Consider the following 14,524-nt stretch of genomic DNA (forward strand, 5'->3'; position numbering starts at 1 on the left):
ATAATATTGGGATTATAACCAGAGATATTACTGCAGTATATATTTGCACTGTACAAAGCAAACTAAGACGTAGTTTTGCTATAATGAATTTAGACTTTTCGTTATATTTCTTAATGTGTGACCAGACATTTATATTCCACATGTTTTTCCTTGTGCCTTTTCTGATTATATTCAATATATAAAACGCCTCATACTTTATTATTCAAAAATTGAAAAATTATATCAGGTCATATCCATAAGAAATCCATGGATTATATGTACATTAAACAAATAAATTGAATTATTAACTTATAAACTAACTCACTGCTAAGAAATATATATAAATAATATTTATTCCAATGTAATATTGGACCATTGAATATACAAGGAAGTTAAACACTTCCAAAGAGGGTGAAACATTCTGTCACAAAATATTAATTACTATTTTGAAACAGCTTGATACTTCAATTCAGTCACAAGTCGCTGATGCAATTTCTATTAATCTATCTGGAAATAATAATAAGTGTAAGGAATAATAAAAAGGAATAACAGTGATTACACCAGTTTGTTTAGATGGAGAAGAGAAAGAAAGACTTCCAAGCAATTGTCACGGCATTAAAATAACTTGAAAACTCATGAATGAAACATACAAAATGCCAGAGACATGTAACAGCGAACAATGAATGTAATATGGACAACTCATAATCAAATATCTATAAAAGTGTTTCCGGTGTTGCTCTATTTATAATAGAATACCATTTGAAATTTAGACAAATAGAATATCAGGGACTACGATAGAAAATCAATGAAATATATAAGTTCAATCGAAGGATATACTTGGATAATCACATTCAAGAGAATATACACACTCCCCACTCAGTTCGCTCAAAATCACATTCCTAATTGTTTCCAGTTACATACAAACATATTACGATACCTTTATAATGAATCTGTACAAAAGCTCAAGATTCAACACCCTATATGATGTCATTTACAAAATAAGTTTACCTCCATTCGAAGCTCTAATCTGCGCTATTTGATCTGGTGTAAGAATGATTTTACTTCCGTTAGGTAATGCCAATGCGTAGTGGCTTCCAGTTTCATTAACCACCACAATCAATTGTGTACCAGCAGTTTGTATAGGTGGTGGTGTCGGTTTGATTGGCGTTATCGAGACTTCACCTTGATTAAGTCGTTCCATGATCACCGGATGTAAGATAGTACTTGTAGTAGGCGTTACTGCCTGCAATGTAAGAACTGGCCTTTCTCTTTGTTCTTGTTGATCTATTTTCCTCTTACATGGATTCTGTATCTGTGCGGTAACAGTCTCATTATTTGACTTTTCAGGAATAATCATCTCGATCTCATCGTCACCATCGCTCAGAACGATTAACGACGTCGTCTTCGATGGACCTGAATGAGAACTCGCTTTCTCCATGGCCGTTGATGTTTTCCCTCTCGTACCCTTAAACGAGGCATTCTGCGAAGTTAAGTTCCTGGGTCCATGAGTTCTGTGAAACGTTCTCCTAATAGGCAAACTACTTCTTATTACTGCACCATTAGGATGTGGAAAATCTGCCCTTGGAGCAACAGAACTTCCTTGTTGAGAATTACTTGCAACCCGCACTGGTGTACTCTGGCGAATTATATGTCCGGCAATTGCACTTCTTGGTGTCAATGACTGAGTAACTGCTGGTATGAAACTTGTCTGTGCAGGTGAACCCGCAACGTATGGCATATGTACGTAATTCGGTGAATTAATAAATTGTTGTGACCCCATAACGGATGCTGTTGGGTGAAGTACCACTGGTTGAGAATTTTGAGAGTTACTTATGGTATCCTGTGTTGATACAAAATTCGTTTGTGTATTTTGAACTACAAAATTTGAAGAATCTTGTACATAGTAACCAGGTGACATTTGTGGAAGGACCCCAGCCATGATAGCACCTGACTGTACTATAGCTCCTGGCTGCATGATGGTTCCTTGATGAACGATTCCTCCCTGCTGTACTATGGCACCCTGGTGCACGATAGTTCCTTGATGTACAAGTGCACCCTGTTGCATCAAAGCTCTTTGCTGCATCACTGGAGCTTGTTGCACGAAACCAGGAACGCTTGGATTCATTAAATAATAATTTGCGGGAACTTGATCTGCTTTGACAACAACAAAACCCTGAGGTACATAATTACTCGTAGTTTCACTGGGTGCAAGAGTTGTGACGGGACCTTCGTCTTTGATGTCTAATTCGGAATGTACACTGTGAATAATAATAGGTTTTGCGGCATCCTCGTCTTCGTCATCCTCGAGATGATCTCGCTTCACTTCTTGTTTATTTTTGATTCTCCTACCGGAATAAATTAACTTGCGCCATGTTCGCATTGTATTGTTAGAGTTTGCTGGCTGAGATTTCTTTGATGATGATTCGATTGATCTAACTGGATTGGTCGTCATATATTTTTCTATAGATTTCATATGTTTATATTTTCTAAATTGTCTTTGGTGGAATGTAGTTAGCTGTCGTGCACTGCCTGCAGTGTTTATAAAATTCATTAACTGATAGAGTTGCGTAAGACTTAATGAACGTGAAGCAAAATTATTATTTATACGTACGCTTATATTTCCTCCTGCGAGTTCCCGGTAGAATCCAATCTTTGTCTGAGTCCTCCTCCGATTCGCCATCAGACTGGCCGGATTGCGCGACAGTGTCTGAAGCGGGTGTACCGGGCGATTGGCTGGAAGCTTCGTAGATTGTCTTAAATTTGGTCCATACATCCAGCTCACCCTCTTCACTCTCGTCGTCCGAAAAGTATTGTTCTGTGTATAAAGGCACACCCCGTGCCCGCAACACTCGTCCTGTCGTTTGTCGTTCCGTCCCTGTAAAATAAAATAATTAAATTGAACATAAATATTTGTACACAATTTAAACCTTGAACTCTCACTGACGGAACGGAACTTACCTCTTTGCTTGTCTCTTCCAGTTTCACCTTCTTCTTCTTCTTTGCCTTTTTCTTTCTCGATTCTTTGATTTCGTCTTTCTTCCTGCTCACAAGTTTCTGTACCCCGGGTTTTTTCATCGCAGGACTCATCTTCATTTGTCCATTGCTTCGATTGACTTTCAACTTTGACTTTCTCTTCAACTTCACCAGTGGTTTTGCGAATTTGGATATTGGGGCCAGTTTGGGATACGGCAGATTGCGATAAAGTCCGTAATGTTGCTTCGCCAGAGGATAGCAATGGACATCCCTGCGATCCAAGAACCCACCAATTAGAGCCGAGACCACCCTCACCAGACCAGTCTTCATCCTGATCTTCCTCAACGCTACAACACATAGCAGCTCGTGTGCCATACACGCTCGACAACGTACGACAACATGACACAACACAAGACAATTGTAAGAGGGTGCTTGTAAGTATCAAATAATTTTGACATATAGGTTTCTCTAGTCCAAATCGGATGGAAGGCGTGTTTTTTTGATAGTACTTTCTCAATACTTCTAAGGATATGTCGAACTTCATTTGTTTCTGGTATATTAATTGTAAAGTAAAATCGTATGTTCGTGCGAAAGTAACAAATGCACGTAAATTTTAAGTAGGACGATAATAATTATAAATGGTATAAATGATTGCAAAAATTATTTAAAAATGTATGGAAAATTGTACAATGATATTTAATGTTTTATACCATTCACGCCGCATTCATCCGTTGTAATGTAATTAAGATGTTTATGAAAATGAATAGCTAGTGAATTTGTTAAAACATATTTGATGTTCCCGATAATAGGTTCTGTACATGCATACATAATGTAAAATAAAAATTGGTTCATACTCTGCTCTGTATTTTAGCCAGTGACAGTACAATCTCTTTCTTGCTCTTATTGTGGAATTCTTTAAATCCGGTTCCAAGCTCGCTACAGATTCAAATAATTCTTGCAATTTCTTCAACAGCAGTACCTCGCAGAGTGGCATGTTATCATCCTTCAATAAATAAGAAATTGAAAGTTAACAGTTAGCCATTTTTAATACACATTTAGATGATATCAATTCATTTACTCACAATACTGTCATCAGCGGGTGCACCCGCAGAAAATGTAACCAGAAATTCTTTTAGACTTTGAACGCTATCAGCTATTAACTCAAACGTTGAAACGCTCAGATCGGATAGTAATTCTTTAAAATTATCAATCTCTTCTTGTGGTCTATGCGTTTGAATATTCTTCTCTCCACTAGCCATATTGTTGTAGTTAACTCTTGCAGCATCATGAGTTTTCCCGCTCTGTAATGTGACCTTAAAGTCCTCTAAATGAAATTCTTCATCTTCAGCCTGCCTATCACTCTTTATAGCATCTTCCTTGACCAAGTCCTCTTGAAAATCATTGCTAGATTTTTCCCACTGATCTTCAGATTTAGTTTTTAGCAATTTTGTATGAACAGGTGAATTTGACTGTTTTGTTGATTCACTTTTTGTTTGTTCTAACCTTATTGTTCTCCTTGTAACATATTCCCTTGTAAGACCTACCCTTTTTTTTCTTTTTTCCTTCTTTTCTTGAATTGAATTTTTCTCGTCTTCTAAATTACTAGGGTCTTTTACTTTAATAATTCTTTGCAAAAGAGAAATGTCATCATCACTCTCTAAGGCTTTCTCTTGTGTTGTTTTTCGAGTATCATCCTTCTTAAAATCGTCTTTATGATTATTATCATTTTTATCTTCGATGTAATTTTCCTTATTTTGTAAGGTGGCAACACTCTCTTGTTTATTCATTCCTTGATCAAGAACAGTTTCGCTCTCACTTTCTTTATTTTTCTCTTCAGATAGTTTATTACATTTTAGTAACTCGTTTATTGTATTGTCAAACTTCACTCTAACATTAAAGATACTCTCCTTAGCATTGTCAATACAAATTTCAGTTCCAGAGTATTTAGTTTCAATTAATTTCTCATCGTCTGACTTGCATGTTATTAATGTTTGTTTGTCAGACTTTTCATCCCATATTTTATCCTTAATCATCGACGAGTCATTTGAAATTATTTCAATTACTTTTTCATCGTCTGTCTTTGACTTACTTAATACATTTATAGCAGACAAACTATTAGCAACAATGGGGGATATTGATCCTGAAGCTACCACGGCCAAATCATGATGCTTTGAATTGTAACCATTGTGAACTTTATCAGGAATTTCTTGGATGTTTAAGTCACTACAAACTCGCTTTTTTTTCTTTTTAATAGCCAATGTTAAATTTGCTGATTGCAAATCTCCTCTATTAGTATCGCCACACACTTCTAAAGTCAGATCATTAAGTATACCACGTATCATGGAAATGTTTTTCTTCTCTATATCACCTTCCCCAACAAATCCTTTGAACATCATGTCCGATGATTCACCATTACAGTTTTTCACGTCGTTTGAACCATTAGTATCACAAACACTAGACTTAGCACTGTTACACTTAGTACCCATGGGTAAAACACTTCCTTCTGATGATTCTGAGGAGCTTCTAGAACGCTTTGAACTTACTGCCTCTAAATCGCTATAGAGACTATTACTGCACAGTTTCTCACTACTAGAATTCTTGTCACAATTTTTCGGCGATTTTACAGCACTGTCCACACTATCTTTACAGTCATTGACATCCTTATCTATGATCTTTTTTCTGTGCCTTTTTCGTCTTGATTGACTGCTTTTCCAGAGTATCTTACGTTTTTTACGTTTTGGTTTCTCTACTACAACCTCATGATCTACCACTTCGACTTTCAGCTCTGACTTTTCCTTTGCATTGGATGACTAAACAAATTTAACTCGTTTAATAAATTATACTACTTCATGATTTGAGAAATATATATGAATTAATTAATTCTGTACCCCAAATGCTGATGATGAGTATCTGTAAACTCTTAGATCGGTTTCAAGGAACTGTGGAAAATAAATATATTTTGTTCCATATCTGTCTATTCCTAGTACCGTTTCAAATTGATCCTCCCATTTTTGTTTCTCAATTGCGTGTTGTATACTTTTTCTAGCATGCTGAAAATCAAAAGCATGAAACAGATAATGAATAAGTCATATAATAAAGTAATCTATTACCATTAGCGTGTCGCACATCGTTTTTACCAGCCAAATTCTTTGCTTTAAAGTAAGCTCCGCAAAATCATTTTTAATCACGTGGGAAACATCTGGAAAGATTTCCCAAAACTCTGGCTCGATTCCCGTCGTCTCAAAAACCTAAAACAAAAGCATTATCACATAGAATCTACAAGTATTACGTAAGAAAAAAATGATCATGCTCTATCTAATATTATTACCTTTATTGGATCGTATTTCTTGATAGAATAAACTTTGAACCATCCTTTAACTTTGTGAGTCAAAACGTTGGTCCAAAACTTATATGGCATCGAGGGAACTTTGCGCATCTTAGCTTTCCCGACAGGACTACTGTAATTTAAAAAAAATATATATATATATTTCCCGAACAGAATTTCTTTTCCTCTCAAGCTTCTTCTTCCAACCTGAATTTTACCTTAGCAAGGCAGTCATGACAGCAGCCAATCTTATTGAAGCTCTCGGCATCAAGAGCATCCTCTCCATCTCGTACATTGATAAATAAGGAATTTCCAGTACATCTTTGGTCAAATAGAAAAAGTGAAAAATTTGTGGAATCTGAAAAAAACGATATTAACTAATGGGCTAATGCACGTGCCATAACAAATTACGATAATAAAATACAAATACCTCCCACATAGTTCCAATCTCATGCTTGAGTACATCAGGAAGGACATGATCCTTTTCCCAGTGATGCAAATTCTGATCCTCGACATCTGGATTTCGTTTTCTTTTCTTGCCTGACATTCTCTTTCCTGCAATAAAAAATAACATAAGATAGTAATAACTGCTTTTCAACTGATTCCAGAACAATCCTAACACATTCCATAAATCAGCATTTCTACAAAAGCAACGACCCTGCATGTTGGAAAAGCACGCATAAACATATTGTGGCTGGAAAAATTCAAATCATTTGCTAGCACATTATTAACCCGATAAGATCTGTATATTTATAACAGACATATTGTTTTCACCGTATAAATACAACAAACAGATCGTAAAATCATTCAAAAAACGAATTTTACATTATTTAAATAAAAAAATGGCGGAAAGCCCACTCAAGCTATAAAAGCTATCCCTGTAATGAATGATCAATTGTATTTATAATTGCTAAAAAAAAAATAACAATGCTTACAATACTATTTATAGATCACTCAAGAGCCCAGACGTTCCTCACGCAGTCTTACAAATAATCTTAATCTATAAAGTGCCGACTACAGACATCTCCAATAAAAATGCCCTAGACTTTGATCTGAAATTCTACGTCGTATCTTCATAATTCCTCTCATTATTTATTCTCAGTTCTAAAGTATCTCGATAAAGCCAGCACATTTCTCCGTGTCTACACGCGAACAAATATCCAGTCGCAACACTTGCCGTATGCACTGCCACAATGTACAGCATAACAAAACCATCAAGGATGAGCATAGCGTGAACCAACTATACGTATACTTAACTAGTGATAAGAGAAAAAATATGGGAATATTTACGAAGTAATTATGTCAAGACGATCTATAATAAAAGACAAACACGAACGTGACTCTACGGACAGCACGTGTCGAAACACACCGTGGGAGTGAAATTAGTGTTACTGATAATAAAAAAAATGTTCAGGGCATTAAGCCCCGCATTACAGTTTGGCTAAGAGGTGCAATAAATGAAAACTCGCTACGATTTGTCACATAAATTTGTATTTAAGTCTGGTAACCAGGTGATACGTATTTAGCTCTCATTTTATTAACTTTACGTCTATAACGGCCAAGTACTAATCTCGAGCTTTCATCGAATTTTTATATTACTATGTGACGTTGGCTTTCACAATATAGCATAGTATTGTTGCACAGCTTATGGTGATAAGTTAAATTATTATTCCTTAGAGTAAGATAACGTATAAACTTATAAAAACTTATAGTTGGATAGTAAAGAATATAGAATTTTGTTAGATAGAAAATTCTTTCTATAAAATCATTAGTGTCGTTAGTCATTTTTTTTTATTGATCATAAAGCAACCCAATGGCCAGGTGGAATCATCCTGACACTTCCGGTTAATCTTTTGTTATATCGTGAAAAATAGATTTTACGATTAATGCACATGGAACACTGACTGCTCTCATATGTTAGTATTATATGTCATCGAATCGATTCGCTTGGTAAACATTGACGCTGGCTTGAGTTCTTGATAATTCATGATAATTACGTGTGATTAAAATATGACAATTCACGTGAAATGTTGAAGTGACATTGTGTATCATTACGGAAGTTAGATATTATTGAAATTTTAGCACGATAATCAACGACTTTTAATCTTTAATAATTCCTCGATTAAGGATTTCAATGTGACATTGTCGCGATCAATTTATTCTTAATTAGTGGAGAATAAGTGATGTCTGGAAAATTGCGAGAGTTTAATACCGCAGACTCTCGTTAAGTGAATTTCTAAGGGTTGGCGATTAAAATGTAAACGACATTGGGGTGAACGATAATATGAAAGTACAATTTAACTGATTAAAATTTAGCTCTATAGATTCCTTTTACAATAGAAATTTTTTCATTTACTTTTCTATCGGAATAAGTTTACACGTTGTTGTATCTGAAAATATTTTTAATGTGATGTCCGTGTGATATCATTTTCATTCAATTACCGATACCCAGGACTTTTGTATCTAATCAAGAAATATTCCATACAATTAAGCGTACGAAAAAGTCAACCGTAACAATGGTAAAAATGTATGTTTCCAGTAAGAAATTATATTACGATCAACTCAGCAAAACAAAATATTTCATCTATTAAAAACGTTTCCCATAAACTGCGAATTCCTTAAAAAAAAAAAACTCCACCGATTAATTTAGTTAAGTGATTAAAATACTTCGAACTAAGTAACGAATAAAATTGAAGTGGGTAGACAATAAATCACTCGATCTATTTAATAAAGAGATACAGTACATTACTCATGTTGACCGTCCTAATTACAGTAATCCAATATACTTGCAGTAAACACAGGACACAGCGATAAAGCCAGCAAGCAGAAAACAGTATACCAAGTATACCTGTTACAACGTTATGTATAAATAAATATATTTAAAAAATGAGTTTTAGTTTACTCCAGATTCAGAAATACAAAGTATCATGAAATTTTCATCTGTTTCACCCTGAAATTGGAAATTATTACGCTATAACGTTAATATCGGATTAACAATTGGCATCTGCACGGTAAGTCATATATATCCACAGACAATTAATTTGCCCTAAATTCCTATTACGTTACTCGTATAAGAGGTAATATTTTAATTGAAAAAAATTTACACAAATCGATATCAAGTCTAATTAGTCCACGTTTCTCATATAGAAATATTGGTACAGAATAATTAATAAGAACGAAAGAAAGATAGGTATACTAATATCTTAGGATCGGTCAAACACTACAAGCATATTTATTAATCATTGTCTATTTTCAGTATCTGTCTTACAGATCATTAGGAAAGTGTAGTCATACTAATCGTATTTGCCCGACAATAATTCTGGTATCTATTCCTTAGAGTATTTTAACGACATCCTCAAAATTGTTATACAATAATTAGTTTATGCCGACGGTACCTTAGTGAGCAGAAAAAAAAAAGTAATTAGCAGCAACCCTTGGAGATACTTTAGATTTCGTGAAAAAAAAAAAAAAAGAGAAGTGCGTGATAAAAAACTATAGGAACACCCCGTAAATGGAGACGTCAGAATATATATGTACGTGACATAGGTGGATAGTAAGAGGGATAAAATAAAAGCATTACGAGTTGGTAAAGCTTGTGGGGTGGTTGTCAACTCTGCGGCATCGTTAGGGGTAACTTTGAATATTTAGCAACGTAGATGCCCTTGGAGAATAATGCAAGATGGGGATGAATACATCAAGATTCTCAAGTGGTGCTTAATTATGTGAAAATATTTTCTGAAAAAGCTCTCGTGCCACCCTGGGAAAAAACTTTGTTAACGTTCAAAGTCGCGTTTTAATTTGTTGCTTCAGGAAGACCTTGACGCATCCTCGACAGAGGGTAAACTTGAGGATGTCTCAATGAACGGGATGCTGATTGTAAGAGGATTTGAAGAATTACGCCAAAGCGTGCAGTGATGAAATGGAGGATTTAGCACCGCCGCCGTACAAGCTGCCTGAAACTAATCGACATATATTAGACGTGTGGAATCCTTTACGACCTCTTTTCCAAATTAGTTTACCACCAGGAAGCAGATTGATAACACATGAGGATACACGTGAAAGTCCTCCTAGTGCGTCTGGTATGAATAATCAATCCTATCTTGTGGATTTGGACAGATACGAGAACACTGAGAACCATTTGACGATAGACACGTTCAGAAATTATAGAACTACGGATAGGGGTAGTTTGGTGTACTTGAATAATCATACGACCAAATTCCCTTACTCCGTTAACACTGTGCATTTGCAAAATCCATACAAGACACCGTCGCCTTATGAGAGATACACACCGAAGAATTCAAATCTGAAGGTGTGAGACACGGTGGATTAATGTACTGTGTACTGTGTTGATATAAATTTTTTAATATTTTATTATAATTTATAGAACATGTATCGGTCCAGAGAGATGACACTCAGACCCAGGCACAATAATTTGAAAGTGAAAAGACATGAAGTTTCTTCGATAGAGCATTTGAACAAGACTCGTGAAAAGTTTGAGAGGTGATGTATGATTTGAGAAGAAAAATTATTAGGATTGAATCAATGAGATTTTTTTGTAGATCTACTATGAGGAAGGACGAGTTTCATCTTTGTCTTAAAAAATCTGAGATTGGTGTTACCATTCAGCAATATTGTAACAATAGTTCGCTTCATGGTTTAAGATACATAGGGGATGCTAGCCTTTCGATTCTTGAGAGGTAATATTGAGTGGTTTACTTTGATTAATTATTATTGAAATAATTCGAACAATGATTCAGGCTATTTTGGATAATATCGTTCATCGCGGCTGTAACGACTGCTGGATACTTTATATGGACTTTATATCAAAAATGGATTACTACTCCAATAATAATTTCATTGAGTCCCGAGCCGATGTCTCTTACGGAAATACCTTTTCCATCTATCACCATTTGCAATATGAATAACGTTAAGAAGAAGGAAGCCATTCGAATAACTGAAGGGTAGGAATTATATGAAAAATCATTAATTTAGTATCAGATGTATATAAAATTGATAAAAAGACTTGAGATTTGAAATCATTACAGAAATGATCGATTGGAGAAACTTTTACTGGAAGACATGTGCGACGTTGAGAATTACACAATTTCCGGGGATCTGGATGAAGAATCCGGCAAGTGGAGTACAGTGCAGAGATTTATGATTAATGTACGTTAATTGATTAAATCAAATATTTTCAACTAAATTATCTAGCAAGCAACGTTCGTTCGCAGGTTTCTCAACCCTGTACAGAAATGATCTACTTGTGTCAATGGCACCAGAACATAACGGATTGCGAGAAGATCTTCAACCCAACCATGACGGACGAAGGAATTTGCTGTAACTTCAATTCCGTTAACAGAGAATTCTTATTTTACAATCCGTATGTGAAATGTCAAAAAGATATTAATATTTAGATTGAAAAATTCGTATCTGTAATCAATCTGAAAATTTTCAGTCGTGACTGGTCAGATTTAAATATGACATTTCCGTTCACGGGAATCGATTGGAAACCGGAAACCGGATATGCACCAGATACACCACCCGACACAGTTCCATGGAGACCATATGGTTCAGGTAGACAAATGGGACTGACTTTGGTCCTGGATGCAGAAATAGAAGAATATTATTGTTCCTCGACAGCGAGCGTAGGTTTCAAGGTATGTAAAAATTTTCTTTCAATACCTAAAGTGGCTTTCGAATCAAAATTATTAATTATCAGATGCTGCTGCACAATCCGGTTGAGACGCCGAAGATTGCGGATTTTGGATTTTCTCTGAATCCTGGCAGCGAAACTCGTGTTATCATTTCACCCAGGATAACCACGGCTAGTAAGACCATCATCAAGGTGCCCCTGAAGAAGAGAAAGTGTTTTTTTACTACGGAAAGAAAGCTCAGATATTACAGAACGTATACACAGAGAAATTGCATTTTGGAATGCGAAGCAAATTTTACACGGGAGATTTGTCAGTGCGTAGAGCATTACATGCCAAGTATGCTTTTATGATCCTCATATTTTATAATCTATATTCGATTCGATGTATATCGTTCTATATTCATATTTTTCTAACATTTCTTTATAGAAGCGGCAAATACGCCAATTTGTGGAAAACGAGATAACTTGTGTGCGATGCAAGCACGAAAAGCAATGGAACAGAAACTTTATGACGAAGACAATACAACTAATTGGCTGAATATTACAGAAACGTGGGTTATCGTGTAGAGTGATGTAATATATTTATTACTAAGAATTGGATACTAATTCAATGGTGTTTCAAATAAGTTTTTTTTTTTTTTTTAATTAGACCAAGCTGCAACTGCTGGCCAGGATGTTTTGAAATAAATTATAATATTGAAATCTCGCAGAGCAAACTCGTTTCCAGCTTCGAAGTAAACGAAATATACGTGAAGAAGAACAAAGCATATTTTGCGTAAATACATTGAATTTCTGTATTTCGTGAAAACACTGAACTATACATGAATTATATTTAATATATGTTTTAGGGAAAATTTAGCTGTGGTACATCTGTTCTTTGTCGATTCGCAATTCACAAAGTACGTAAAAAATGAATTATTTGGATTCACTGAATTTCTCTGTGAGTAGTAAAACAGTTTTTTTTGTACCTTTTATACTTAAAATTATTTGGATTTAATTTTTTAATCGATATTTCAGCCAGTACCGGAGGATTATTAGGTCTTTTTATGGGCTTCAGCTTTCTATCTGTGGTAGAAATTATATATTTCGTTTCTTTGCGCGTCTGGTGCCGTCTTTATCGAACGAAACAGACACCAGGTCAAACATTGCTTCATGTACATCCAGTAAATCAAAATACGAACGTAGTATATCCATTCACTCAATGATTGATACATTTTCGAATGAATGAAGATTAAATCTGATAACGATCAGCTGTGAAAATTGAGCAACAGTGTGATTTAATAGTAATTATTTCTGACTATATAACATACAAACCCTATATACATACACTTGAAACTATATGATGCACAAGATATTTTAAAATGCAATTAATAAAAATTCTAACACCCCCAACACTATTTGTTTATTATTTATCGTCACGCATCTTTTTCAAACTTACTTGTTTAAAATTTGTTATGTCCTAGTGTATCGTGTTTCTTGATATAATCAGCACTAGTAGGTTAAGTTTATTAATTTTATGGTGTTCATAATTCCCGCTATAAACTGCACGGAACACCTGCTGGCGTTAAACCCAACCACAAAATACCATACATATATCCATATTATATCAATATCCGACCTCTCATTACTCCAGTATTATATTGTTTGACACGCATACAGAGAATTATATACGAATCAATAAAGGGAAATATATTCATAGAAATAAAATTCATTATTCAAGGTCTTGAGGTATAAAGTATGTTCATAACCTCCTCAGGAATTCTAGTAGAGAATGTACTGCATTTAATATTGATACATAGAATACTCAAGTTATGTACCAGAATTTAGGTTGAAAATACAATGTGATAAGAAGTCTTATGCTTGTCAATATTTACAGTTTTCACAGCGTTCGTGTGAATTACCGCATGCATCGTATACACCATGTTAAAGTTCGCACTGACATAAATTGCAGACCTCAACGGTTGCTATTTCAAGTGACATATCATTTCCACGTTACTTCTCATACTTGAAAGACTGATGAAATAATTCGCGATTATAATGCGATCCAATTATTAATAGATGTATTAGAAAATGAGATGTACAGTCTTGGAAAATCGAACAGACTCTCGTACAGCTTTCACAAGATTTGTTGTCATGAATGTTACTCATTTTACTCACCTTGCACGCCAAAATTCTTAATAACACTTCAACCACAACCTGGTAAAATCACAATGAGCATTTCAGCATTAAACCATTAAGAAAATTTAATATTAACCGGTTTGACACTGCGAGGAGCGTAATGACCATTTCCGATTCAAGTTTTCAATGGCGTCATGTCGGCGACTTCTCTTCTTGACCATTAGGTTAAGAACAAGGCTGCGTTCACTCATGGTCGAGTTTCTATAGTTACCTTTACGAAAATCCCGCCGTGAACCTACAATCTTTTTTTTCTATAGAAAAATTTGGATTTTCCAAGAATTTTCAATGTGCCGAATACTTACCAACATTACAGAAGGAAGTAACATGAAAATCGTTTAACATTGTTTCCTGAACTTACTCCAGGGTAATAAAAATTTTCTAAATCTGAAAACCCTGAATGAATAAAAAAGGACAAA

The 14,524-nt window shown here is 34.9% G+C and overlaps 2 protein-coding genes across 4 annotated transcripts; one reads left to right on the forward strand and one right to left on the reverse strand.

Annotated features, from left to right (window-relative positions):
- Positions 1–515: 515 nt before the first annotated feature.
- LOC107267283 lies at positions 516–14,275 on the reverse strand. 3 transcript variants are annotated; one of them, XM_015738775.2, is made up of 11 exons: positions 14,088–14,275; positions 6,708–6,832; positions 6,496–6,635; positions 6,281–6,410; positions 6,063–6,200; positions 5,841–6,002; positions 4,035–5,762; positions 3,807–3,955; positions 2,938–3,299; positions 2,591–2,854; positions 516–2,508 (listed from the first exon to the last, which is right to left on the reverse strand). In XM_015738775.2, the coding sequence occupies exons 2-11, from the start codon at positions 6,822–6,824 to the stop codon at positions 971–973; spliced, it is 4,728 nt and encodes a 1,575-aa protein (XP_015594261.1). In that variant the 5' UTR covers positions 6,825–6,832; positions 14,088–14,275; the 3' UTR covers positions 516–970. The 3 variants fall into 3 exon arrangements, with proteins under 3 accessions (XP_015594261.1, XP_015594262.1, XP_015594263.1); XM_015738776.2 differs by lacking the exon at positions 14,088–14,275 and adding an exon at positions 11,960–12,097; XM_015738777.2 differs by lacking the exon at positions 14,088–14,275 and adding an exon at positions 7,213–7,348.
- LOC107267284 (pickpocket protein 28) lies at positions 9,819–14,075 on the forward strand. The gene is made up of 12 exons (XM_015738778.2): positions 9,819–10,586; positions 10,662–10,777; positions 10,837–10,974; positions 11,035–11,238; positions 11,323–11,443; positions 11,509–11,657; positions 11,733–11,934; positions 11,997–12,267; positions 12,358–12,481; positions 12,580–12,705; positions 12,779–12,870; positions 12,948–14,075. Exons 1-12 carry the CDS (start codon positions 10,197–10,199, stop codon positions 13,133–13,135), a joined length of 2,121 nt encoding a protein of 706 aa, XP_015594264.1. The 5' UTR covers positions 9,819–10,196; the 3' UTR covers positions 13,136–14,075.
- Positions 14,276–14,524: the final 249 nt, after the last annotated feature.

The sequence above is a fragment of the Cephus cinctus genome, unplaced genomic scaffold (assembly GCF_000341935.2).
Source record: "Cephus cinctus unplaced genomic scaffold, Ccin1 Ccin1_scaffold0396, whole genome shotgun sequence".
NCBI classification, from domain to species: Eukaryota; Metazoa; Arthropoda; class Insecta; order Hymenoptera; family Cephidae; genus Cephus; species Cephus cinctus.